This window comes from Gambusia affinis, linkage group LG11, assembly GCF_019740435.1.
Source record: "Gambusia affinis linkage group LG11, SWU_Gaff_1.0, whole genome shotgun sequence".
NCBI classification, from domain to species: Eukaryota; Metazoa; Chordata; class Actinopteri; order Cyprinodontiformes; family Poeciliidae; genus Gambusia; species Gambusia affinis.
The window spans coordinates 14325222-14353137 of record NC_057878.1 but is presented as its reverse complement, the minus strand read 5'-3'; the positions used below and the strand labels follow the sequence as shown (position 1 = coordinate 14353137).

Below are 27916 nucleotides of genomic sequence, written 5' to 3'. Positions count from 1 at the left end.
ATGACAGAGCACATTAGCTTCCCCACTTTATGCAGATATTGGCCCACTTTGTCACTAAAAAGGCTCGCAGAGGACTATTTTTTGCCCAATTCAAAGTGAGGAAAGTGTGTCGTGACCCAGTAACACGTAGTGAATCCTGTGTGAAGTCCTGCCAGATGACTTCCTCAGTCTATATGCATTTTTTGTGTTAAACATTAATCACGATTGACAGATCGGTGTGTTTTTGAACCCCTCCCAGAGGAGACTGCTGTCGCTAACGCCTTTTTAACAAGCACTTAAAATGAGGTGTGTGTGGAGTCTGGAATTTTCAGCCAAAAGGGGGTCAGTGAGAGGGTTGTTTATTACTGACGGCCCCTATGAAAACTAAACACAGTAAATAACATTAGACACCTTTTAGGAATGGGTTGGGGATGAGAACGGATGTGGGGAGACATATGGCATTTTTTTTGTAACGTTTTTGACTTCCCTGTTAATTCTGTCGCCTGTTTACAAGAAAAAGCAGATTGTAGAAGTACACTTGCACGAACACATGCATATCACCCCAGCCGTACTTCGACTCTGAATTAGGGAAAGCATTACTCAGTGGTGAAATTTGGCGTGCACATTTATTTCCATGTCACTTTGCTTGGTAGAAATCTAACAACACATTAATCAATTTGGCTCACTGTTTGGCTTTTTTTCAAAGTCTGTTTTCATTGGGCTGGAATAATCATCTTCTTTGCCCAGTCTTAGTTCAGCCAGTAAAAAATAGCTGTATTTGATTTCTTTTAGGAAAAAAAAACACACACACAAAAAAACACCCAGTCCCTTTTAAAGTCTGTAAATGCCAAGGATATGAGGCATTAATAAGGAGATGCTGCTTATTTAAGTTTTAATGTAGCTTGCAGACAAGATGTTCAGAGTTTCTCAGTTTATTTAGACTAATGTCTTAGTACTTGAAAACCCAATTTGGGGCAGTGGGCTGCCAACAGGATTAAGGTTATAACAAAACTGACAGCTTTGCTAAGAAAAAAAGGTTCTTTTTAAAATTTTTACGAAACAAAATTTCAAGTCTATTTTGGCTGGTCTTTGTTTTTCATTTGAACCTTGATTCATTGACCAGTTTCTGTGCTTTTAAGTCCTTCAAATGGGGGGCCAGAGAAAGTGCCAGAGTGACCAGTTTTCTCCTGCTATTTAAGAGAAACGGTGTTGCAACTTCTAAACCATATTGTTCTGCACTGCAGGCTACCTGGCTGAAGGACCAATTCACATTTTTGTCATTCTTTTGTTTGTTTCTTTATTTTTATTTTATTTCTTTATTTTCTTTATTTTTTTAAATCCTGCATTATGAATCACTATTTGGTTTAACTGACTTTTTTAAAAAATATAAATGCAGGATAAGGAAACTTTTGCCATTCATACAATGAGTTTATGCAATGAGCAAACTACAAGTATGTCTATCAAGCAGCCTACTGCAAGCTCTGCCTAAGACCAAATAGTCTGCTAACTTGTTAAATGGTATGACTTTCAAGGCTGGAACATAAAAAATTATAATGATTTCATTTTTAATTAGCACTACCACTTAATTTAGGGATTGTTAATTTTATGTGTGCTCTGTTTGTATATTCAGAAAATTAACATTATTTTAATATTCACCATCTTGTCTTATCTTTGAGGGAAGTACGGATGACTACTGCTTTTATGTTCTCAATATGAGAAATCAGATCATGTAAAACATTTTCTCTTCAGGTTTATATGTAAACACACAAAAACCTGTTTTATACTCAAGGTTATCATGCTATGGGAAGTCAGACTGGCCCATTCCTGGCTTACAGCTTTCCTTATAAAATCCCTTATCTCAACCAATGAAGAAGGATTCAGTTCAGAATTCAATCCCAAAAGCATCTTGACATACCATCTGAGTTTCTGGCATAACTTCACTCATTTTCAAGGTGCACGGAGATGAATAAAACTTCACATGGCTGGAGGACTCTAATGTTTAAATTATGTGTCCTTTATTTTCCTCATAGCAAGGATGGTTCACTTTCACCAGTATGAAAGAAAATGTTTTTCCCAGATGCTTTCTTTTATTAGATGGCAAAATTGTCTTTTGTTAACACAAAGTACTTCACAAATGCTGACACCCTTGAGAAAGATGAGTAAAAATCCCTGACATGAAAAAAAAAAAAGAAATATATATGTATATATGTATATATATATATGTTTATTTTTTTTCACTACAGGACATTCTTCATTTCATAATTTTATGACGATAAAGATATCTTCAGAAAAAAATAAAAAAAAACTTTTCTCATGTCTTTGCCATTTTTAAGAAAAGCAAAGTGATATAGGCCTTTATCTGAAGGTATTTTTATACCCTGGAATGAATACTGTAAACTTTATTAGGTTTTTACTCTATCTTAAAAAGTTATTAGGGATTTTATTCACTTTGCCAAAGGTTACCTTGTAAAAACAAACAAACATACAAACAAACAAAAAAACAAAAAAACAATGATTTGTTTAAACATCCACTTAAGTAAATTCACACAAAATTAAACATTTTTCTTAAATATTTCAGCTTGTTATGCCTCTGCTATAGATAAAGAATGCATTTTAAGACTTTTTAAGCACCTTTAACATGGGTATGAGCAAATGTGGTGCCACATTTTGCTCTGAAGTACTTAAGCATATTGTTTTTTACGTTTGTTTATTCTGTTGGTACTCAAAACAAAATCAAAATGTCAAGTGGGGCAAAAAAAATAAATAAATATTGAAACCTTGGAGAAAAGATACTTTAGCTATAACAACTCCAAAAATGTTTCCTGTTTATAATGTTTTTGCATAAGACGTACAGGTATAGTGAATGATGGGGATCTTTAAAAAAAAAATAAAATAAAGACGGAGATCTAATTCTCCAACTAGTTGCAGATTTTGCAACTGCACAAAGAATGTTGTAGCTCTCTGCTTACTGTCACTTAGCTGCAAGCTGAAGAACGGCTTCTGGCAAGTCTCACATTTAACATGCATATAAATAAGTATATATATATATATATATATATATATAAAAGCAGTGTTATATTTATTATCACAGGGTACTTCTGATAGGAAAATCATTTCCTAAAGGTGTGCTCCAGAAACGCTCATAAAAACAACCGCAGATTGCTTTCAGAAGATGGTTTGATGTCATCTTTGGATCATATCATAAACTTAAATTTTTTCTAATGAAAAAGGGGATGTCTTTTAAAATACATATAAGTAAAATCAAAGTTGAAGTAACTAGACTGTCTTTCATTAAAAAAAAAAAATGTATCCCTATAAATTATTCAGTTATGTTGCAACCACCAACTTCAATGTATTTAGTTTGGAGTTTAATGTAGATAAGCATAAACTGTGAATAAGAAGGAAAAATATGGTTTTCAGAATATTTTGCAACAACTAAGTTTTATGACTCAAATAATTTGACTCAATTATTTGTAGAACTATCTGCTGCTGTCATAATAGTTGCAAGTCGAGGTACCTCCTTACCTGTTTTGCACAGCGAGAAACTAAAATATTTCCCCCATTTTTCTTTGCAAATAATTCAAGCACTGTAATGTGGATGTAGAGCCACTGTGAGCACCAAAGTCTTACCCCATATTGTCAATCAGATTTAAGTCTGGACTTTAACTGGAGCATTCTAACTAATAGCACTTCTTGTCACAAGACGTGTTCCTTTTGTAGAATTTATAAATAAATGACTGCATTTTATTTTGATTTCAGGTTTTGGAATGGGGAAAAATTACTGGAGAAGTAGAACTGCAATTACAGTATATATAATTGTGTCTGATTTATGAATAAACAAAAACATTGTCATCAATACATATTTCAATATATGTCCTCATGACATTACATACACATATAGTTTATTTTATAAACTTTGCAAGAACGTAAGAGCACACAAAGCGCATGTTCATTGATCCCTGTTTGTTTTCGTCACCTGTCATGGTGTCAGTATGTAGCTCTGTGCGCTACCTTGTTGCCATAATGTTTCAGGCTTCATGCAGCGGGAGAGGAGGAGAAAACAGCCACGGTGCATTCAATTCTTCTTGGTTTCTTCGTATTTGTTGCTCCTTGATTAATGTGTTGCCTTAGTTGTCATATTTAATTGTGCAGAAGAGCAATTTTGTTTCTGTCAAAGCAAGCCAAGTTAACTTTTTACTTCAACTATTCATTACATTTTTCTTTTTATTTTGTTTTCATATTACAAGTAGCACAAAATGTATCGATACACACAACACTTGTAAAAATCCCACATGCATATTTTAAATGTTTTGAAATTTTATATTGTATAGAGGTACACATAAATTTTTTTGCAAGAACATACTAGTTTGTTTCTTTACTTAATGATTATATGTTTAGTGAAGATCAACCACAAAAACAATTAATACAAAATTATAGGATAAAATAGCTTGTTCTTAGAAAAATCTATATTTTTAACAAATAGATTTGAATGGCTCTTGGAAGTGAACAAATACGCAGGATTTGGTTCCTTTCAAAGAGACACAAGTCCCATCACTAGACAAGGCCCACAGAGAAAACCCCGGACCCTCATTTGAATAAAAAAGCCTTAGCTAAAAAAGACCCTGCAATAAAAACTTAGTTAAATAATAATAGTGGATACAATATGAAAAGCAAATTTACAAAATAAAACACCATTATAAAATTAAATAATAAAATAAATGAATCCTGAAATAAATAAATCTTGAAATGCAGAAGTAAAACTGTGATTGACAAACTTAGCTTCTCCCAATGTTTTATTTATATATATATTTGTATTATGGGGACATCTATTTTTTTTGATAAAGTATTTATTCATTATTTATTAGCAACAAAATATATTTATTTAATTTTGAATAAAATGAGTCTGCACCAGTTGAGCCCTTTCAATACTTGTTCACTTAAAAAATACATCATTATCAGGCTTATGATATTTAAGGACCGAAAAAACACTCTCAAACTCTCTTCCCTTTATTTTATATATAAAGCCATGACTCATTTCTTTATTCCTATTCTTTATCTTCAGAACTGCTCTCTCCAGGTTAACACACCACATGCAGGTTGCAGATACCCAATACATCACTTAAAATCCTAACATAATACACTGCAGTTTGTGGTTATAACAAAAAAAGAACATCTGAAAATTCTTCAGCGAGGTACTGTGTGCCTTATAGAAAGTAATTGTGAAATTCATGCTCCAGAAACAACTACAGAAGAATTAAGTTTAAGTTGCCTAACGGCTCCCAGGTTTTGCTATTTCAATTATGTTTCCCCCATGCTAATGGAGCTAAAATCAGCTTTTTAGAAGTCGCCCTAAGGGGGATGCACGCTGTGTTCAATGACATCTCCCAGTTAAAATGAAAACTACACTCTCAATATTGTTTATGTTTCTTGCTCGCTCGCTGTTTCCCCACCAACAGTTTCCAATCAAGTGGAACCATCTCCCTTAGAATTTAGAGAAGGTGGAAGACAAGCTCTTAATCGCCTGTGTTATTGAATTATTGAATTAAAAGCTTAAGTACTCCGGGTGAGCATGTCAATTTTTCACAACTGAATGGTACAGTGCTCATTCCATTTTCATCTGAATAGATCATTTGTGTATGTAAAATGTAGAAGAATGGAGGTATTACACAGATCACTTTCATTGTCTGTAATTCCTTTTTACTGTGACTGTAATCATTCTGTGAGACAAGTCATATTCATCCTGCAGCGCATGCTAGTCTTTAATCTGCATTCAGATTCCCTCAACAACATTGCACTTTTTTTGTCAAGCAGCTGTGGTGTACAGAGCTCCATTAATTTAAAAAGAAAAAAAGAGGGTTCGCTTCAAAGAACATTATGCATAATTAAGGAAGAAGTTTAACCTGTTTTACATCCCTAAGTGATCCACCGGTAAACATGTACTTGGAGGAGTAAGTGTTGCAGCAAATGGTTCAGCCTCCTTTCTACTTGACATTCTGCTCACCTGTCTCCTTCCCCCATGTTCTGAAACCCTGGGACTGATACAGATAAAATGATGTGATGTTTCTGTCTGTATTTCAATGGGATGAGATGCTGTGACCCACGCAATCTCCCTCTCAAAGAGTATTTCAACTTATGCAGATGAGCTCATCAGAGCTGCCTGCTGAGATGAGACATCTAGGTCTGGAATTGTGTCAATACTAGCACCAAAACAAATGCAAATCAAAATCCAAATTAATGTGTTTTCCCCGAGGAGAAACGGAGTCGTACTTATAGTCAACTCTCAGTAGATGACAGGATTCTGTTATCCAGAAAATAAAAAAATCCCCAATCGTTCTCACTCTGCCAGGGTGACAAAAGTCGGTGTCTCCAGATGGAGGAGCTAAACTAAACTAAGTGAGGCTTCTGTGAGATTGTTTTACAGATGCAAGGTGGAAAACATTCCAACATTCCCAGGATTATTTAGTTTAGTGATCCAGCTGTCCAAACAGACATCCATGTGTATCCTTAAACACGGCACAAATACAAGCAGATGCAACACATATCTTCTTGGGTTTTTGTAAATAATATTACCATGGCCTCAGCCGTGTTTATGTCCCTGCATGAGTAAGTGGGAAGCCATGTTTGAAAAGCAGGTTGTGTTTGGATAAAAATGAGCAGTTTGGGCTGCTCTAATATGCCTGCTTTCCTAGCCTGTCTGTCAGACCTACCCTTATCTGCATTTGATTGAATGGTAAATAGTGCACAATGCATACAAACAGCACATTTGCACTCTCGCAAATCTAATGAGGTAGACGGCAAATGATAGACATTTCATCAACTCAGTAAAGATGCAGCATTTCAAAGCCTTCTGAGGAAGCTTCCTTTTTATTTACTGTATCATTCTTTTTCTCTTTTTTTTGTGCACATGCTTGTCATAACCTTTAATCCGCTGTTTGTACAGTCCCTTTTGCAGCCAAGGTGACCTATTTTCCCCCATGGGAATCATTAAAGTTTAATTTCCTTTAATCAAAGAATTCACTGAAACAGTCCTTGCTTGTAACTTGTCGTTGGAGCTGAAGCTTAAGCTGGAGCCGCGTGTCACCGTTTGTCAGACACATTTACATTTCAGCAAACTTTGTGGACATTTACTGACTGTAGCCGTGATGACAGTGATTTTGAAAATAGCACAAACACGTCCTCTGATGTGATGCATACTCTTAAGAAAAAGCTTTTAGCAGAGGGTGTCAGCTAATATTCAGTGGGGTGCACTAACCCACAGTGCCTGGTTTTATTTGACATTCTTAAATATATAAATAGCCGTATAAAATTGTGTCGTTTTTTTCCAGAAGTTGCTCTGAATTACACAAGTACACAATATATAGGTAAAGTTAATGATTGATTTTTACAGATATAACGATGATATCAAATCCATTTATTAGTTTTGTTTTTCTACTTTGATACATAGACTTGAGCAAAATCATAACAAAACTATAGAAGAAATACCTGCTAAATATATAGCAGTTGCGTGTAAAAGTAAAAACTAATTGTCCTAAACATACAAATTCTTTTATTTTGTTTGAAGGGGAAAAAAAAGCACAGTAATCCTCACTTAGTCAGCTGACCATCAGTGTAACAGGTAGTGGAGGAACACAAAGTTGACATTTTGCTCTATGTGGCACTTTCTTTTCACGGTCTCTTAGTTAAGAGACCGTGTACCATTCTTACACCGTAAGAATGGTAAGTGGCGTTCTTTTTTCTTCTGGGTAACTGGCCCATGCCTGTTGCAGTGTCACTAGTGCTATCTGTCATGAACACACAAAAGAACATTTAAAAGACAAAAATCCAGTTCTTCCACATAAACCACAACAGCTTCAGAAGTTGTGCCAGTCAAAAAAAAAATACTGCCCTTCATTCGCACAGTGTATACAAATTTAATAAAGTACACAACGAGTACAGTAGCCCACATAAAGCACAGCTTATTTCCACATAAACTGCAGAGGACGACAATAAAATTACAAATACATTCTTAAAAAAATGTTTGTTTTTTATAGGAACTTTAAATGGTTTTATGAAAAGGGACATTCCCTGTTGCACCACCATTAACAGTTCATAAGACACTTCACTTTTTTTGAATGTAACGTCACTTGATATGTATTTCGGCTCCTTTGTGATTTTCAAAGTAATGGTCCTTATACACTAAATGGAGACAGAAAGCTTCACTGTACAAAAGCAGACAGGACTCGTAGCGTAACAGTAGCAGTTTGTTCAATATCCTCACAAAATCGGAGCTGGAAATGTGTAAAATACAGACATCTAAATTGACATGTACAGTACACCATGAAAACGTTTGAAGTTAGGTAAGCACTGATCCCCACCACCCCAATATCCCACCCAAAACTTTCACACCAGTCAATGACACATATTTCACCTAAACACAACAAGTCACAAACTAAAAAAGTTAAAAAAAAAAAGAAATAAACAAACAGAACATAAAACATAAAAAGCAGATGGTTTTTGGTTATACAATGCGTCTGAACATCTCTGTGGGTCAAAATAAATCAACTCCTGGTCATCGATTCGGGGTATCATCATCATCATCATCATCACACCCCTGGCAGGTGAGAGGGAGCTGGAGAGTGCCGTCACCTCACCTGTCAGTTGCCAGAATCCCTCTGGTCGGGAGCACAATCCGACCCCCCACACTCTTGACTGATGACAGAGCTGTGAATGAGACAGCTTGACAGGGACTTAGGCCTGAGCTCACAGGTCAGGTAGGAGGGCTCCTCCAGCTCAGTGTGCAGCGGGGAGCACTGGCCATCTGGAGGGCCATAGGCACTGCTGTCTGATCCCCCGTCCCTCTCTTCGTTGGGCTCTCGGCTGGCCAAGTTCGGAGGCGCGCCGCTCTTGGTGGGGCTGCTGGACGCAGATGGACTCTCTTGGAGTGGTGGGCTTAGCGCACGCTGCGATTTTAAGTAAGGTTTAACATTGGCCACGAGGATTGTACTGTCCCGCTGTTCTTTTCCAAATGTGGTGAGGGTTTTTCTGCTGCTGCAGCTGATGGTGCCATAAATCTCTGTCTCTACCATGGCATCCATTCCCACAGGGATGAAAAGGTTGGTGCGATTATCTGCGCTGTCTGCTTGGCTTCCTACCCGTAACTTTGGCATCCAGCATCTGTCAGAGTGTCCCAGTGCACGACATTCATCGGTGCAGTGGACTGATTTGTCTTGCTCTGCAAAAACAGTTAAACATTTGTTATTAGAGCCTGCTGTGGTAGGAATAAACAACCCACAGGAAAATGTAGATGACATCTTGAAGGATGAGCAGCAATACTAAAACACAGCAACCAAACACAATTTCTAACATTATTCTTAACTCCAACTAACAGCATCACTGCTGACATGTAATATTGCTTACATCACAGTGATTTCCAGAGTAAAATCCCATCATGCAGTCTAAAGCAACAGTCAGACTATTCTAAGATATATATTTTTATTTTTTTTTGCTTTTGATAAATTAGAGAAAATACTGATTTGTACAATTTACGACACATTTCCCCCCTGGTATTACCAACAATCTGTGTAGGTGTTTTCCTGGAAAATATCATCTGGTGCAGAAGACGTTTTCAATTTACATTTCTATCAGAACTGATTTAAAAAGAAAGAGTAATTTCAATTTAACCTGCAGGTCCTGACTGGAAGTAAGTGGCAGTCTCAGTAGTTAGGATGCTCTATGTTTTTCATGATGTTCATACAGTTGTCCAAGTTTCACCCACCAGTCTCTCATGGTCATTTTTTAAACAGTTTTTGAGTTTTTCATCACTTGCAGCATAAAGAAGTAACTTGCTTGTTCTTGCCAAGTTCTATTTCACATGTATTTTTTTTAAATCAGAAGTTATCACACATTTCTTCACTACTCGATAGAAATCTTCAACTAGTTTCTCGCAATCATTTGGTGAAAGTTTGGCTCATTACTGACAGAACTGGTGTAACAGAGGTTTGTAGGCTGCAACCCTTGGCACATTCTTCACAACTTTGTCAGAATTTTGTAACAACGAAGCACTGACCTTGTTGTCCTTAAGCCATTTTAAAACTAATTTAGCTCTTACATATGATCAGGTTTCATCCCTTTTTCCTCTAAGTGTATTACTGGTCATTATGACCAAAGATTTCTGTTTTAGTTTCATCAGACCACAGGATTTGTCTCCAAAAATTAAGGTATTTCATTTTGTGTGCATTTACAAACCCCAATAGAACTATTTATGTTGCTTTTGGAGGTATCACTTTCAAGATAATTTTTCTTTGGTCTTTAATCAATAAAATAATTGCAATACAAATTCAGTCAATTTACCATTTTGACTGGTGAAATTAATGCACACACTGAACCTAAAGTTAATTTGCCAGTCACAACTAAAATGTGTATGATGAGTAATTTAAGTGTAGAAGAAAAAAAATGAACAGCAATGGAAGAGAGCACATTATTGGGTTACTTTGTAAATCTTCCAAACAGCAGCTTGAATGAGACCATGGTTGCATACACTGCAGCACTTTGAACAATTTTGCATCAATGCAGAACATGTTGCTTATGAGAACTGACACCAACAGACCAGATGACAGGATTCAGAGCCAAAATAACGAAGGCCGACGTGACGGATTAATTTTACATAAATGTCTGTTTACTTCTTCAGTTCTGAACTAGCATAGAAGAAGTACAACTTTTTCACAATTTTTTTGAGTGGACTAGATTATTTGTAGCTACAGTGAAATCTGTTACAAACTGAAATATCAATGAGTCATATCAAAACAGAATAAGCATGATGCTGTTAATCTGCATTGGCATGAGTAAGATGGGAGTAAATTTAGAACTGGTGTTGCATGTGTGAAGTCTAATACATCTTTAGAAACATAGGACTGTCCTGTAGAATCGTTAGTTGAGACAAAATACTTGACACTGTTCAGAAAAATGAATAAAAGAGACTGCAGTGAGTGGATTAAGTTGAATGCAATCACAATACTAATGCGATAACGATGAAATATACTATTGCTCACTAGAGCTGCTGAGTTTTAGGAGTTTTTAATGAAGTTTTGAACTGGGACTCGGCAAATGCCTATTCCTAACTGACTTTGATCACATCAGGGACAACAAAACAGATTGCAACATCTGCTGTATGTTCATACTGTGTAAGTATTAGCAAAATGAATTCTGGAACACCTTCAAAAGTGATCCTTTTTTGTCATTTCAACAAACGCACAAAAAAACAAACATGAAACAGAAATTTGAGATCTGTCCTCCAGCAGCGTCATGTCCTATTGGCTGGAAAGAAGAGGGTTGCTCATGAGTCCTCTGTTGTGCAGTCAAGAGGATGTTCATTGAGGATGAAGAGTGAACAGCTTTTTCCACTCAACTATGAGCAGTTATGAATGACCACACAGACACTCACAGGTCAGTACATACATGTTAGTACAAAGGCAGAGAAAACCCAATCAGGCACACAGAATCAATCCTGTCACTCGTTCTTTTATACACCAGATGGTCTCAATTGTATTTTTATGGTCTCTAAATATCAGCCTTTTCTGTTTGCAGCCTTGGTAGATCCAGAATATTTGCAGGAACTTAATTCCTTGTCTTTTGTTTACCAATCAGATTATTCTTTTGTCCAACAGCTTTTACATTTCTAATTGATGGTTATTTTTTGTACATCCTGCTGTCAAGTAATTTGAGAGCTATCTTAAGTAAAAATAAAACATCAAATTTAGAGGAAGGAAAATAATTTTCCATGCATCTGTTGTACCCTCTTTCTGGGGTTGCGGTTGCTGTGTGGTGGCAATGGAGCCGATCCCAGCTGACATTTGGCAAGAGAAGGAGAAGCCCACGCCCTGGGCATGTTGCCACATTGAAAAGGTATCACATCAAAATATGATTTTGAAAATAATTTCATGCCAGACACAGTCATTAGTTTGTGCCTTCACCATTTCCAAATTGTTTTGAAATCAAAGAATTGTGCATAATTCTTTGCAGGGTTTTATGAAGTTTAAGTAATGAATTTCTGTCTACCTCAGTTTCTGAAAATAACTGCTAAACTTAAAATAAGATTAAAGCCTAAATTATTTAACATGCATACATTTTATATATATATATATAAATTATATATTATTTTATATATTATTTATAAAAAGAGTTTTTAAAACTACAAAATGCTCAACCACCTGCTAGTGGTAGAGTGTTTTTTTTTTGTTGTTCTTTCATTTAATAAACTCACTAGGGTCAGATTTTTTAAATGTCAAATTATGCAACTAGTACAAAAGATGAATTTATTTTAATTTACAGATCATTACTATCTGTGCCAATAAATGCGGAATATGCTATATGCAAAGCATTCTTAAAATACAGGATTTTATTTATTCAGATAAACTAATGAATAAATAAACTTTTTACAGCATCAACATATTTGTGATTCAAATGATGCATAGTTAACCTATGACTGTAGAAGTGCTTACTTGATTACCAAATGCTGCCAACCTCAATAACATATAGATATACTGTATGATTCACCGTAAAAAAACTGAGAAAATGTTGAGATTATATGCTTGTACCATAACTCCCTTTTGAAAGTTTCACACATCATCTAATCCTAGAGGCATTAAATAAGCAGACAGAGAGCAGCACATACAAAAAAAGCCAATTTCCATGGTGCTATGGTGTAGAGAGTGTTGTCATTCTTTTCCCCCTTTTCTGTGACCATTTTGTTCAGCTATCAAAATTAATTTGACAATAATGCACTGAGGTGTTTTGCATGTAAGGGCATGAAGCAAAATGTCAAAAATGTCTTGTAAGTCGGTGGAAAATAATAGTTTTCCTTCATTTGTTATACATGAAAATGAAACAGCAATTTCATCCTCCTCTTGTTCTGTCGACTGGTCTAAGTTTACTCTAATAAATGTGTTTTCTTGGCTGTGGTTTCTGCAACACTGCAGGAACTTTTCACCACAAACATAATTTTAAGCAGAGATCAACAAATTTGTTAGTATTTGGTCAAGCATGAGATTTTGCCAAGTGTATTTCCCAAATGAAACTGGAACAAATTGTAACAGTTGTTACACTTTGCTATCCATTAATCTTCTTCCTTCAAATACATCTAATATAAATACCTACAATATTTCATTCATGGTTTAACGCCACTTTGATCAGCTCCTTTTTTGTCTCGCTCACATACCATTTTGTATTATCAAAGTCCCTCAAGCAAGTGGCTGACTAAATGAGGCACTTGATTTCATTTTGAAACCTAGCTCTGATGAGGATGAGCCTGGAACAAGAGAAAGCTTCACATGATGGGGGGGAAAAATGTGGGATGATCCTCCTTATGAAGGCGATAGTATAGCTTTTATCATACAACAGCCTCCACAAGTTTTGTTGAAGGATACACAAAACCAAGAGAACATGGATGCCAGAACTCCTGAGAGTTGTGGAAAAGAGCACCATTGTATCAAACAAGCTCTTTTCCAAAGTACATGCCACAACTATCACATTCTGCGGCTCAAGTGTATTAACACCTACACAAGCACACCCACACATAGCCGCAGGGTCCGATGAAACTGTTAATTATGCTACACCGGACAAAGCTAAATTGTGTTGTTAATTTAGCATCTGAGCTCTTAATGATTTTAAATGTTGGTGGAAAAGATGATTAAATTTTGTTTGTTCTACATGTTTTTTTATGTGGATGGTTTTTAAAGTATGACTATAGTTAGATACAACTATATATTTTTGTATGAAAGAAATTTAGACAACTTTTCCTCAGATTGTCCTTTTCCTAAAAAAAAAAAAGAAAAAAGAAAATCTACAGTATTTCTAAGTGCTTAGAAAAAGGTTTTCTAAGCACTTAGAAATACTGTAGATTTTCTAAGCAGTACAATTGTAGAGCTACTTTTGCTCTTCAACTGCACCTAAATAAACTAACTCTCGACTACAAATGTTTGAAATATGTACAACCTCTATGTTTCTGACCTAAATACATTTGGTGTTTCTATTTCAGTCTCAAATATTTTCTGATAAATGTGTGTGGTTTTGAAAAGCTGATTGTCATTACGAACGAACGTCACTTATCAAAACCAAAATAAGTATACAAAAGTAGGTGCGTAATTTTAACAGTACTTTTCTAAACTGCACTCCTCATCTCTGCTATTAGTGTATTGTCTGTGATGTTATATAAGCCAGGGCCATAGTGTTAAAAAGGGAGGTAGCTATATTTTCTTATTTTTTTTTAAGTCCCCTGCCTATATTCTGGCATGTCTTTTTTGTTGTTACAAAAATCTTTCATTTGTTTTTCATTCCAAAAAATGTAAGTTTCTTTTTACCATTTACAATGATGTACAGCTCTGGCTTCTGCAGCAACCTGCTTGTCTGTGTCAGGTAATGTGTTTTGTTTGCATGTTGTATAGAGTGTAGCTATAGGAATAGCAGAAAAACAATATTCATGAACTTATAGAGCAGGAGACTAACTTTTTCAGTACGTTTAGTCTTCACATAATAGACTAAAAGCTCTTTAAAAATAGATAATGAGAAAAACTGCCAAAGATCTGTATCAAAATAGAGCAAAACATTTTATCTTGGGTTTCAGCAAAGTGCTCCTCATAAAATTATTGCCAACAGGACGAAGACATGACTTTTTCAAAACCAGAAGTTTTATGTTTGCTGACCAGCAGTATCTTTAGTTGGAACAAAATTTAAACATACTTCAATTGATGCACTGACTTTATTAATGTAGTAACTTTATTGATTTGGGCTCTATCTAAAAATACCTAATATTTAATGACTTGGATCAAAACCAGGGTGAAAAAATAATTTAAAAATGAACATAGATATATAAAAAGAAATATGATTGGAAAAACTGCTTCTCTGATTCTATATGTAGGCATATGATTTTCCAATGATATTTCCAATGTTAATTTCAAGTTATTTTTAATACTATGATTTACTTTTGATAAGAATCTTTTCAGCTAAAGGAAACAGATATTTAGTTGGAGTATGTATAACAGATGGGAAAACCTAGTAATTGAAAAGTTGCAGCCAGTTAGCAGTTATATCTAAAAAGTAAAGTTAACATTTAGATCTTACGGCTTAAGAACCATAGATCAAATACTAAAAATTAATGGTATCTTTCATAGGAGATAAACCCCAAAACCACAAAGCTTGTACTCTCCCATTAGCACTGTTAGCTGTTTACCGAGGGGAATTATCTGTAATTAAGCTAAACTTAAATCTTTCCAGTCATCTTTACTCTTAGATCTGTTAAACAAATCTAATTTTTCTCTGTGTAGACAAAACCTTTTCTTTGATGCTGCAAATTACTTATGCTCATATTTTATTCTTATTTATAATAAGCTATGCCAACAATACTGCTATTAATTAAAACCTTAATTTCACTATACATTTACTTTTACTTGGACAGCTAACTGAAATTATTTGACAAGAAACACAGAACAGATCCATGCATTGCTCTGTGTTCATTTGTGCTTTCAAACCTTTTCTTATTTCCAAAGTGAAGACTGCTGTTCCTTGAGCAATGCTATACGAAGCAAACCTAATAAGAAAGGAGCAGTGAAGTAGGCAGATGCTGAATTAATTTCTATGCTACCTATCTGCAGAGGAGCCTGCAGATGATGCTGATGCAAAGGGATGCATAAGCTCTGAAGGTAAAACAACAACAGAGTGAAGAGCATCAAATTTTTGTAGTCATATGCCTCGCTGCATAAGTAGAAGTATTCACAGTGTAGCATTTTTACCTAAAAGATACTCAATATTAGTAGCAGTACACATAACATTCTTTATTAACTATTATGTAAACGGATTACATACTTGCACTTTGTAAAGCACTTTGTCAAAAATAAGCCATGACAATGATGCAAAATTATTCAAAAGAAAAATTGGAATCCTTTCATTTGTTTAGCCCGTAATTAGCTTCATATTTCTTATTCATGTTAAGTCAGAATGGCTCTAAGGAAGCCATAGCATTACAATGAGTCTGTGATCTCATCTAGCCAAATCACTACAAAAATAAATGACAGATAGCTGTGATATTACACATAACTGTAAAACAAAACAAAAAAAAACAGGTTCACAAAAACAAAAGAAACTTGCTTGCCTATTATAAATAGAATCAGAAAAAGCCTAGCAACATACCCACTGTGCATCTGGTGTCTGTGAGAGTGAATAAATATTCAGAGTGCATGATAGTGGAAGCTGCACAGGTGCATATATTACCTGTATCAAAGCAGCCAGGAGACTAGAGGGATGGTAAAAGGTAAAGACATAAAAGCAACGCTACTTAACCTACCAGCTTTTGTGTTGGTGCATTGGAACAAAAAAAAACATCTCCATTTTGGATAATAGCATTATCTTGTCTAAATCTGCAAAGACAGTAGCTTTGTTGTTCAATAAATGTACCTGTATTTGTGGGTAAGATAGTGAGGCAGTATGTAGGTAGGCGGGTGATGTTTAGTATGATCAATTCTGCGGGAAAAATGCATAATGTGGATCTTCCATCTTGCTGTCTTGCAGACACTGACACCATTTAAAGGGATAGTTTGAAATTTCAAAGTGATGTTTTTGAGGTTGTTATCAGTTATACTTACATATTAGCTGTCCACTGATTTTGAAGATTTATTTACTTTTCTGTGAAGTGTGTGATGTGACATGGTTTGACAACAAGTAAGGGAACTACTTCTAGAGATGCACTGATCAGAGCTTTTCCTTCACTCAATTTTGTTTCTGACTTGCTGATACTGAATTTAGCCAATACTAATTTCCCCATTATAAATAAAAACTTTTTTAAATAAACTATATATATATATATATATATATATATATATATATATATATTGTAAAGGAAAACATGTCACTGAGCGGTTTCTTTCTCTCTAAATCACTAAAAAATATAAGATTATGGGAGGGTAAAGTTATAAGAAAGAAGTATTTCTCCAAACAAAATAAAAGACAAATAAAAAGATTGCAGCACATCTAATTGGCTCCTTTGAAAGAAAGATTACACTAAAGCCTTTTTTTTATTCTGTGATCTGTAATTCACTCTGATGTGTTAGATTGTTCAATAACTTATTTATTAAGTTCACATAAACATAAGTCTCAAGTAACATTTCTATGGTAAATAGTCATGAACTTTTCACACTAGAAAGAGAAACTACATTACAATAAGTTTGACAGAGAGAGAGAAAGCTCTTGCTGTTACAAAACTAAACCAACTAAAGTTAGACTTGATTTAACCCTATTTTACAAAAAAGACAACATGATTAAAGTTACAAGTAGCAGTGATCCAGTTTAGTATCATTATTGGAGTTGATACAGATGTCATTATTAGCTTATCGGGCTGAAGCTTTTTGATTGATTTTACACATAAACTTAACATTGTCTGCTAAAAAAATGGTAGCACATTTAAATGAAACACTGTATAAATTTTCCTGTATTAAATAATACATAAACAAATGTTTCAAATATATAAATATTAATACATGTGTTGTACAGAAGACAACTATTAGTGAACAGAGGTGTTTCTGCAGAGTGAGCACCTCACCCCAAATTTATCCTATATGTGTCTCTGCTCTGCTCAGCTGCGCCGCTCACTTCGCCAGAGGAAGAAAGTCATTCCTGGCACCCATAATTTACAATATGTGCGACTCTACTGTTCTCCAAGCCCAAATTGAAGAGGAATGTTTACTCTGTGTTTTGACCAAATATTTAAAGTGGTGGAACTTATTTCAAATCATTACAATAATAAAAACGGAGCAGAAATCAGTGGACTTTTGTAGAGGAACAAACACTGTACAGCAGCAGTGGAAATGCTAATAAAACTACAGTTACTTAATCTCTATGTTTATTTTTAGAATTTACTTTTAACCTCTGCTATTGAAAAAGAAAATTACGACCATATCATTTTGGCTTTGACTAAAATAGAAGTGGTTTGGTGCAATTTCTCTCAATACTTCATGTGAATACAATATGTAAAATTACAATCATAAATAATTAATGACAGAAACGTTTGCTATGAACAATGTCTTGTTTTCAAAGTTAAGACACTTTAAAGCCATTTTACCTATTTCCACCACAATAAATCTGTTCAATAGTCAGTGCAATTGTAAAACAGCCAATGTAAAATAAATAATAAAAAAACTGAAACAGACAATAACAATAGGTTGACTACCTTGCTCAAACATGTACAAAATAAACTGCAACAAGCCTTTCAAATGGTTCAGAAAATGCAATTCTAAAAATAATGTAACATAAATTAAAAACGCATAAAATCTGACTGAGTAGATCTACTCTTATGGATAATACCATACACATAATCAATGATACCTGATCTAGAACTTTTTTAAAACACTGGGACCAATACAAATATTCACTTGTCTAATTATTTATTTAATTATTCATCTTGTCAATGAATACAGTTGAATGTAAAAACAAAATAAAGGCTTTGGATTCAAATATATTAGCTTCAGTAAACCCACAATTGAGTTCTACACAATGCCATTCACTGCTGTGGAGACAATGGTACAGATTTTAATTAATTTTTAGGTCACTTTATGATACATTTTATGTAATCTTGTTTTTGCATAGTTGTGCATATGTGTCTCTGTTTGGCTGTTTATCATTTTGTTCTCCTTGTCTTTGGTTGGACTTTGAGTCTGAAATAAAGTTTCTATCTATATTGGTGTAGACGATATTAGGATATGGGGAACTGATTGGAACTCAAATTCAGTTGATTGATTGGAACATCTCTGACTGGTGATCATTTTAAGCTGTCTTCAGCATTTGACCTTGCTATCAACAGTTCTCGTGTGTATTCTCTGCAACGTTAGTAGACCTGTACTGCAACAGAGTTTTCAAAAGGGCTGAAAGCATTTTTCAATCCATTTTTGAGAGAGAAAGGATAAAACAGAGCAGTGCAGGAAGTTCATCTCTCTGTTGTGGCAGAATGGACCACCAACACGCCTCGAAAGAAAAAAAATCTTTCCACAGTAACAACTTCTACACTGAAGGGTGTAATCAATATAACCGGGTAACATTTATGGTGCATTCTAAAATTTAACAATATGCTATGGCTTAAAACTGCAATGATGGTATTTTCAAGACAATTAATCAACATTTATATAACTTTTCTATTATGTTTGCATCGCCTCAGCGACCGTTAGCATAACAGCTGCTAAAATTTTATATCAGTTGTTTGAATTAGGATCAGTCAAATTCCATACAGCTGATCAAATATATTACCAAAATACAATGCAGTCCATTACACCTGAGATTGCACATACTGCCAAATAATTTGTAATTATAATATTATAAGTAATGTTATTACAATAACAATCACAGTAACAATAATAATTGCTGAAACAATATTTCCATCTCAAAACTGAAGGGTTGGAAAGTTGAAGTAATGAGGCAATGATCTCCTCATAAGAAGAAAATTGGCCAATTCTGGTCATCGGTTCCTTTTTTTTGGTGCATTTCAACTGCATAATGCGTCACTTCAAAAGTTTCCTACTATCTCTTTAATGCTCAGCTGACCAGCCCTATCAAAGAAAAACCTAATTTAATCTAATCATTGGTTTTTCTTTCTAACTACATCTCTCACTTACGAACGGGAAAGACATTAGCAAACATACTGATATTAAAAGCATTACCCTACTTGATTGGATTTCTCTTATCTTACAAACCCAGGTCTATAAATGAACTGCCACTGCAGTCAAGCAGCATCAGCGCTGCACTAGTTTCATATGTACAGAACGTCTCTTTTGATATATCTCCATATGACTGGCATCAGAACTTCGGCTGAATCAAATTGTGGGAAGGGGGTGGGGGGAGTGAAGAGATTGAATTTACACCTCCCACGGAGTTAAGTTTGGTCTGCCATAATTCCTCTCAGAACACACGCAACCACCAGATCACACATACATAAAAGTGAGACAGACAGGGAGAGATTCACACATTGCCTCTGCCAGCCACTAGAGCGCCTCCATCTCTGCCCTCCTGAGCATGCTGCAAACAAACAGTTCATAGCAATGTAAATGGTGTGGAAAGTGCTGCATAGGGACATGATGACCACAGCCGTTCCTCCTCCGAGGAGCGGACGAGGAAATGAAAAACATCGCCACTTCACTTCAAGTCCCCCACCCATTATCTTTTATCTCACCAGCGAGCGTTTGCTTTCATGTTTTCGAGTTTATATCCGCAAAAGCTAAATATATCAGTTTCTTCCAGGTCAGCCAGGTTGCCATGAGCCTGACAGTCATCTGAGATTATCCTCCTGGCAGTCTGGATCGTTTTGGATTTGCAAAATAAAATTTAACAATTCTATTTTCAGTCATAAAGCGAGCGCCCTTTCTCAAAACCACAGCAAAACTAATAAGTGAGGAAATCTATCCAAGCAAAAGGTGCAAACAATCTGTCAAGTTGCACTCGATGTATCTGTCATTTTGCTTTGCAAGTGTCTGTCATGCTTTCTGAGACATGCATGCAACAAATCTACCTTCACAAAAATGACATGATATAAAAGAAAAGAGACACAGACAGAGGTACAGTTTTCTGTGCACGAGTCCGTTTGATGGTTAAATCAGACTGAAGATGTATGAAAAATTCTACGTTCAAGACTCTTTCATCCTTTTAAACTCTCTATCTACCTTTCACTCCAGTGCCTTCGTGTCATTTTTGAGACATATCTCAGGCTGTCTGCAATGTAAAGTGGAACAAAGTATCCTGCTGCACCTACAGCTTCCAATAATGTTGAGGGAGGATGTCTTTTTGCACTGGCTTCTACACCCACCAGCAGTTGTAGAGCTTTAGTTAAACACCAGCAAAACTGAAGGTTCTTGTTGCATTAAGTACAAACAATGTCTGCTACAAGAGTCAGTTAGGCATCTTGAAGATGTCCACTCACCCTTCTCAAAAGGCTGGCCATTAACTGCTGCCGCTTTCATCTTGAGGGCCTCCCTGGCAGATGTGTCGCAGTGTGAGCCTTTATTAGTATCCTGGTCACTATCAGCCTGGTCACTATCACCATGGCCACTGTCTCTGAGACTTGCTCGTTCTGCATCCTTAAATGTTGAGCTGCAGAGTGGAACAGACAGAGAGGAGCAAAATTAAGCATAAGTTGTCATAACTTGTAAGTGAGTATCAACACACTCTGATAGGTAGAGTCTGGGAGCATAGCAGTACACGGTTTCCACATATTTTCGTGTGAAAATTTCATCATTTTTCTGGACTAAAATTGACAGAGTTCTATGTTCTTTAACTTGTCTACTTTTAAAGTATAAATGTAAAATTCACAGTGAACATTTCTGGCTTTACATAAGAAACCTGTAAGGAATATGGATGGATGGATGGATGGATGGATGGATGGATGGATGGATGGATGGATGGATGGATGGATGGATGGACGAACACAACTTTAAAAAAAAATGAAATGGCACAAAGTTGGAAATTAAGATACATATGGAAACATCCATATTTTTTTCAAAGATTTTCTGAACTTAGACAGATCTGAAACATACTTAAATTCCACTATTGTGGAACCCCTGTGAATATTGCTCTTACCTTTGAACAAATGGCTGCCTGCTGCCAGAATAATTGGGCTCTGATGAGAAATTTTCAGTCTGGAAGGGAAAAGGGAAAAAGTTAATGTGCATTCAACATTTAGGATTTTTTTTTAACAATAAGCAGACACACACACACACACACACACACATACATAAAATACCATAGCATAAATCAACAAGGGGCATAACTTTGAAAAGAGTGTCAATGTGGTGGCCATTGCAAATATATTATTTTTATTATTTTTTGTACTTATTTGCCCATTCGCTTTTGACAATCCTTGGCTGGAGCACAAAAAAATGAAGAATTTTACAATAATTTTGCTACACATGCCACGGAGGGCAAGGCTGACAGGAATGATATAACAGACAAAAACAAATGACAAAGTTTAGTAAATAAATAAATACTCCAAATTACTGAATTTTGTCAATGAACTGCAAGATGTATGCTCTGTTGAAATACTTGAAAAAAAAAAAAGGAAAATAGAATTACTTCACTGGTGGTGGCAGTAGATTTATAAGTTTGTCCTGTAGGCCCCCCTTATTGCTGTCACTAAAAATACAATTTAACATTTTTCTATCATTTTTCAAGAAATCCATAATATCACTAAACAAACTTAAACATAAGCCAGAGATAATTGCTGAGGAATAGCAAATTTCCATTGTGACCATATATATTTTCCTCGGCAAGGCAAAGAGTTCAGCATTTGCCACTGTCATCAGAAGCCTTCCCCCTCTCTTCTCAAAGTAGTGTGTTTGTGTTGATCACACCCACATACCCTAGTGACTGGTGACAGTGCCAAGCCTTGTCATCTGTGTTATAATCTCCGAATGAGACTGTCCTGAATATTTACATTGTTTACATCAGATAATTCTGCAGTGCTAAAAAGCCCTACAAGCCCATGCTGTCAAATTAGCATGTTAGCTGGCTCGGGTGTTCAAACCCTGCCATCTCTACAAGGCAAGGCTGGAACCTATTAATGGCACCACTGTGCCAATCCTGGATGTGGATGGGTGGATCTGGCCCACATTTCCAAGGGGGGCAAAAAATGTGATTGTAAGGTTATGCTGTGTGCATCTCTCTCTGTCTGCTGCACATCGGTTTGGTAATGTGATCGGACAAGCTGCTCAAACACCTGTCCAATCCCACATTTCAGGCGAGTTTTTGTTTTCGCTCTCTATAGCAGCGATTCTGGCAGGGTTGCAGCGGCCTTGCTCAAGACTCACACTGTTTGCATGTCCAACTGCGAGGACTCTCAAAGTACAGAGACCAACTGTGCCATTCTGCAGAAAAAGACTTAAAATGGAGCAATTTGAAAATGATTCTCAAATATAGAGAGAAAAAGAAAAAGAAAAAGCTCTCTTTTGGACAAAGCCTTTTAAAATGCATGATTACGGTTCAACAGGAGGTTGCCATATCATGCTTTGCATGCGGAGAGTATAAGTTAAGTCTCAAAACAAGAAAAAGAAGGAAAATCAATGTAATGATATCTGCTCTGTGTGCCAGTTTTCTCCTTTTCATACACTTTTGTCCATATTGTAAGGCAAAGCAGTAGGCGCAAATAAGAAAATAATTGTAAATTAATAAAATGAAGAGTCCTGCTCACCTGTATCACTGACATCCTGTTCGCTTGAGTTTCTGTGTTCAGCCCAGCAAAGCTGGAGTGGCACCCCGACCTGGGCACAGTCAGGCTGTTTGGGGTAGTTTTCAGGTACATGACCTCTGACCTGGGCAGTGTGAGCGGCAGCGGGCTCTGGTAGTCGAAGCATATGGGTGAAGTGATCAGGGATGGGCTGCTGACAACATTCATCCGGCTCGCAGAATCCCTCTCCTCCATCTCACTCTGCACCAACATGATGTCACTCTTGTTGATCCTTTTCTTTTTTCCCTTCCCCACCGGAGGATTGGAGTACTCAGCCATGCGGCAGTTATAATTCCCAGCATCCTTATCTTGATGCTTGGACTTGACAGCGATGGCAGTCATGACGGCCAGGAGCATGACAGAGATAATGCAGAGGGTAACTATGAGGGGCAGGGACACGTCCCAGTGCTGCTGTTCCCCACTCGCGCTGGAACCCCCTCCTGTCGTTGTTTCTGTATTTGCCTTAATGATCAGCTTAGCCACAGCAGATAAGGGGGGTTTGCCATGGTCAGTTACTCTCACCACCAGCTCAACCACTGGGGCAATCTCCTCCCAGAGAGCATGGGCAGTTCTGACCTCTCCTCCCACTGGGTCTATCTCAAACAGGTGGTCATCGTTTCCCTCTGTGATCTCATAGGTTAAGTGCCCACTTTCTCCATGGTCATGGTCCACTGCTTTTACTGTAGCAATAATGTACCCAATTCCCACGTTTCTAGGTACTGGGATCTCAGCCGTATCATTCAGCAGCAGGGGTAAAATAATAACTGGAAGATTGTCATTCACATCAAGGACATTGACCCTGACTGTAGAAGTGCTCTCCATGTGAGGAGAGCCACTATCTTTTGCTTGAACCTTGAACTCAAAGGATTTTGTCTGCTCATAGTTGAAGGAGCGAGAAGCGTAGATTGCTCCGTTTGTGGGATTAACAGACACGTATGTGTAGACAGATACATCTCCAATGTGGGATGGCAGTATGGAGTATGAAACAGTTCCATTACGACCTACATCTGGATCATGTGCCACGACGGAGCCCAAGTACTCTCCCGGGATGTTGTTCTCAGGCACCTGCAGTACGTAGAGTGTCTTTGTGAAGCGCGGCGCATTGTCGTTCTCGTCTAAGATTTTCACAGTGAAGGACCTGGTGTTGTTCAAAGATGGGTTCCCATTGTCTCTTGCAACAATTGTGACATTATATTCATCTTTCGTTTCTCTGTCCAGAGGTCTGTCTGTAAGCAGAGTGTAGAAATTATCATTGTTTTCCTGAAGTCTGAAGGGGACATTTCCCAGAACCCGGCACTGGAGCTGGCCATTACGCCCTGAGTCTTTATCAGTCACTCTGACCAGTGCTATGACAGACTCTGGAGGAGCTGCTTCACTGATTGCTCCCTGCCGAACAGAGACAAAACTTATTATTGGCAGGTTATCATTTTTGTCAAGTACTTTCACAGTAATTTTACAATGTCCTGGTATCGGATTGGGCCCCAGATCCTTTGCCTGCACATCAAACTCTATGATTGGATTCTCCTCAAAGTCAATCTCTCCCTGGACCTTAATGACGCCAGTGTTTGGGTCTATTGAGAACAAATCTTGTATTCGCTCAGATGCATATCCAGTGAAGGAATAGACCACCTGCCCGTTGCTTAACTCATCCTGGTCAGTGGCATTCAGATCTATAAGTATTTTTCCAGGGGGAGAATTCTCAAGAATCTCTAGCACATAGGAAGATTTTTCAAAAACAGGGCTATTGTCATTTGAATCAGTCACTCTGACGTTGATTTGCATGGAGCCCGATCTCGGATACTCCCCACCATCAATTGCAGTAAGAAGAAGAGTGTGATGACTCTGATCCTCCCTATCAAGGGGTCTCTGAACCACCAGTTCTGGGTATATAGTCCCATCACCCCTCACTTTTAAGTCCAAAGAAAAGGTATTGTAGTCATCTCTTGTAACCTGATAGGTCTTTATCCCATTTTCCCCAGAATCTGAGTCATGTGCAATAGTGAGGGGGAAGCGTGTCCCAGCAGCTGCATTCTCGGAGATATCAATATTCACATGATCTGAAGGGAAACTGGGGGAGTTGTCGTTGATGTCCTGTATATCAATCTTGATCATGCAAATTTCCTTGTCATTGGCGAACACCTCCATAGAGAGCTGGCACTTGGGGTTGCGCCTACATAGCGTCTCTCTGTCAATCCTTTGTTTGGTGAAGATTAGTCCACTCTCGGGGTCAACATCCACCAGATGCGGGGCTGAATTCTCCAGCACCCTGAAGTTGGATTTCTTCCCTCTCTCTACAGTCCCATATCCGCCGTCTTTTGCTATATTGCCTATAACAGTTCCAGGTCCCTGCTCCTCCGGGACAGAATAATTGAGGTTTTTTAACGTGAGGGCTTTCACCCACAGCAAAAGGAAAACGGGTGCAGAGAGACGCATCCCTTCTAAGTGGATATGCAGCAGTGGTAGACTGGAAAAACAAACAAACAAAAAAACAAAAAACTAACAAAAAAAAAAAACTGGTTGACTTTCAACCTGTTGATTAGGAGGGAAAAAAAGGGAAAAACCTAGTGCTCTAACCCGCACCGGGTACGGGTTTCACGCTGATCTCACACTAATTAGGTATTAAACCGATCTCTGAACCGTGCTCTCCCTTTTTTAATTTGGATCTTGACCTTTTTCTGGATGCGGTGTAGCTGGGATGAACTCTTTCTGTAAACAAAGATGACCGCTCGACGACACCTGATGTATGAATTAAATATCAAATTCGGCACCTCTACAACAGAGATGCTTTGTTTCTCTTTGTTTTCTTTTTTTTTTTCCTCCCGAAACGTAATGTGTGCGTGTGCGTGTGTGTGCGTGTGTGTGTAGGGGGACTTGATGAATAATCGATGACTATAAAGTATTCATATTCCCAACCGCATCCAAGGTTAAAGCGTTTAAATCTCGTGGTTGAAGGTTAGAGCGCGGCTCGCAAAAGCGCATTGCCCTCATGCGACATCTACACCTAGGCTACGGCGAAACACTGACATGGCCATTCAAAATGCAGCATTTGCCATTCACATCGCATGTTACTTTCCCCCTTTCTCCTGTGCGGCACACTGTTGCACATACGCGTTTGGTCCGCGTCGCCCATACACAGTCTGCTCACAAAGTGGAATAAAATAAAACAAGCAGGATGCAGAGCGGAGAAATACTCCAGTTCCAACCTTTTGTGCTCAAGAGCGTCTGCGACTTTTGCCCGATGATTGTCCTATAATCAGTCCAGTAATCCCATAATCCAGTCCAATTGGACCCGGTGCTCTTCCATCCTTCATTCCAGACAATTCCCTTCAGCACTGACCCGTAAAACGAGAGGGAGGAAAAAATGAGCCACACAGAGGTGCTGGAAGATTTCAGATAATCAAAATTAATCGCTTCTCCTGAGCTCACAGGTTTCTCTCCTCTCCGCGTCAACTGTTGAAACCTGCTCCCCTCACTGTGTTGAGCCGATCTGACCGGAAGCCTCTCGAAGCCCTCGCAACGCACTCCCGTGTGTTTCTGGGCGCATTTAACATACTTTCTGATCGTCTTCCAGCGAATGAGTGAGCAGTGACAGATCTTTGCCTTGAGGGGGGTTTCTCCGATAGGGTCTGGCAAGATCGCATGAAGAAGGGCTGTTCTAGTGCTACGTGATTCATTTACTGATGTGCGCGCAGCGAACAGCAGCATCACAGGGAGGAAACGTGCTGGAGGATGTTGCTCCTAATACGTGTCGATGTGAACCAGAGGGGATTGGAGAAAGGTTTCCTGAAATGTGCCGTAGCAGGAGCAGAAAGAACTTGACAAGTGGGTACAGAGACGGTCCGTTGCTATATGTGGCCCCAGGGCAGAAATTTTGTTCGGTAGGGGAGGGGGCGGAAGGGAGTGGGGGTCACTTGTTGTCACCGGTCACCATAGCATCACTATCATCTTCTAAATTTAAGTGGTCCCTTCTTCATCCTTTCCAAAGTATGCAGAAGTCAATTCATATTATTTAGTAAGTATATACAGCAGCACACCCTACAGTATTTAAACCTTTCTCATTTTGTCACGTTAACAACCACAAACTAAAATATAAGTTATGTTTTATAAACAAAAATGATGTATTAGATCAGTGGAATGAAAATAATACATGGCTTTCAATTGTTTTTACAAATGAATCTCCGAAAAGTGCGATGAGCAAGTGTTCAGAACACCAAATTAGTACTTTGTGGAAAAAATTACAGTTGCAAGCTGATATATTGGGGCATGTTTTTATATGACCCCCGAAAAATCAATCAATCATTTGAATTTCTCTCTCAGACCACAACCCCATTATTATTATTATTATTATTATTATTATTATTATTATTATTATTATTATTATTATTATTATTATTATTATTAGTTATTATTATTATTATCACATCTAGAAAAAGCATTTTGACTAAGCTTGGCGATATAACTTAGGCTTAGTCAAATTGGATAAAGAGTGTGTACAGTTTTAAGCTTTTTAGTTAGACTTTACTAAGTCATTTGACTCATGAATATGCTTTTACCATTGTAGTTCTCCGAGTAAACTTAGAATTATTTTCCTGAGAGGATATGAAGCTCTGTTTTTTGGTGCTTCTAACAGTTTTTTTCTATACTGTCCTGCTTTTAGCACAATTCATCTGCCAATTATCTCTGAGCAGCTTTCCTATCCCCGCTCCCCACAGAATG

General features: G+C 37.1%; 1 protein-coding gene across 1 annotated transcript; it reads right to left on the bottom strand.

The window, feature by feature from the left end:
• Positions 1 to 6850: 6850 nt before the first annotated feature.
• On the bottom strand, positions 6851 to 26953 carry LOC122840182 (protocadherin-17-like). Its single transcript, XM_044132409.1, has 4 exons — positions 23165 to 26953; positions 21559 to 21617; positions 20903 to 21072; positions 6851 to 9190 (listed from the first exon to the last, which is right to left on the bottom strand). Exons 1-4 carry the CDS (start codon positions 25631 to 25633, stop codon positions 8613 to 8615), a joined length of 3276 nt encoding a protein of 1091 aa, XP_043988344.1. The 5' UTR covers positions 25634 to 26953; the 3' UTR covers positions 6851 to 8612.
• Positions 26954 to 27916: the final 963 nt, after the last annotated feature.

Excerpts from the sequence above, each read along its gene's own strand:
- LOC122840182 (XM_044132409.1), bottom strand. The coding sequence starts at position 25,633 with ATGCGTCTCTCTGCACCCGTTTTCCTTTTGCTGTGGGTGAAAGCCCTC. Across the intron at positions 21,073-21,558 it reads AGGCAGCCATTTGTTCAAAG|CTCAACATTTAAGGATGCAG; the intron begins GTAAGAGCAATA and ends TCCACTCTGCAG. Across the intron at positions 9,191-20,902 it reads TGGCCAGCCTTTTGAGAAGG|AGCAAGACAAATCAGTCCAC; the intron begins GTGAGTGGACAT and ends CTGTTTTTGCAG.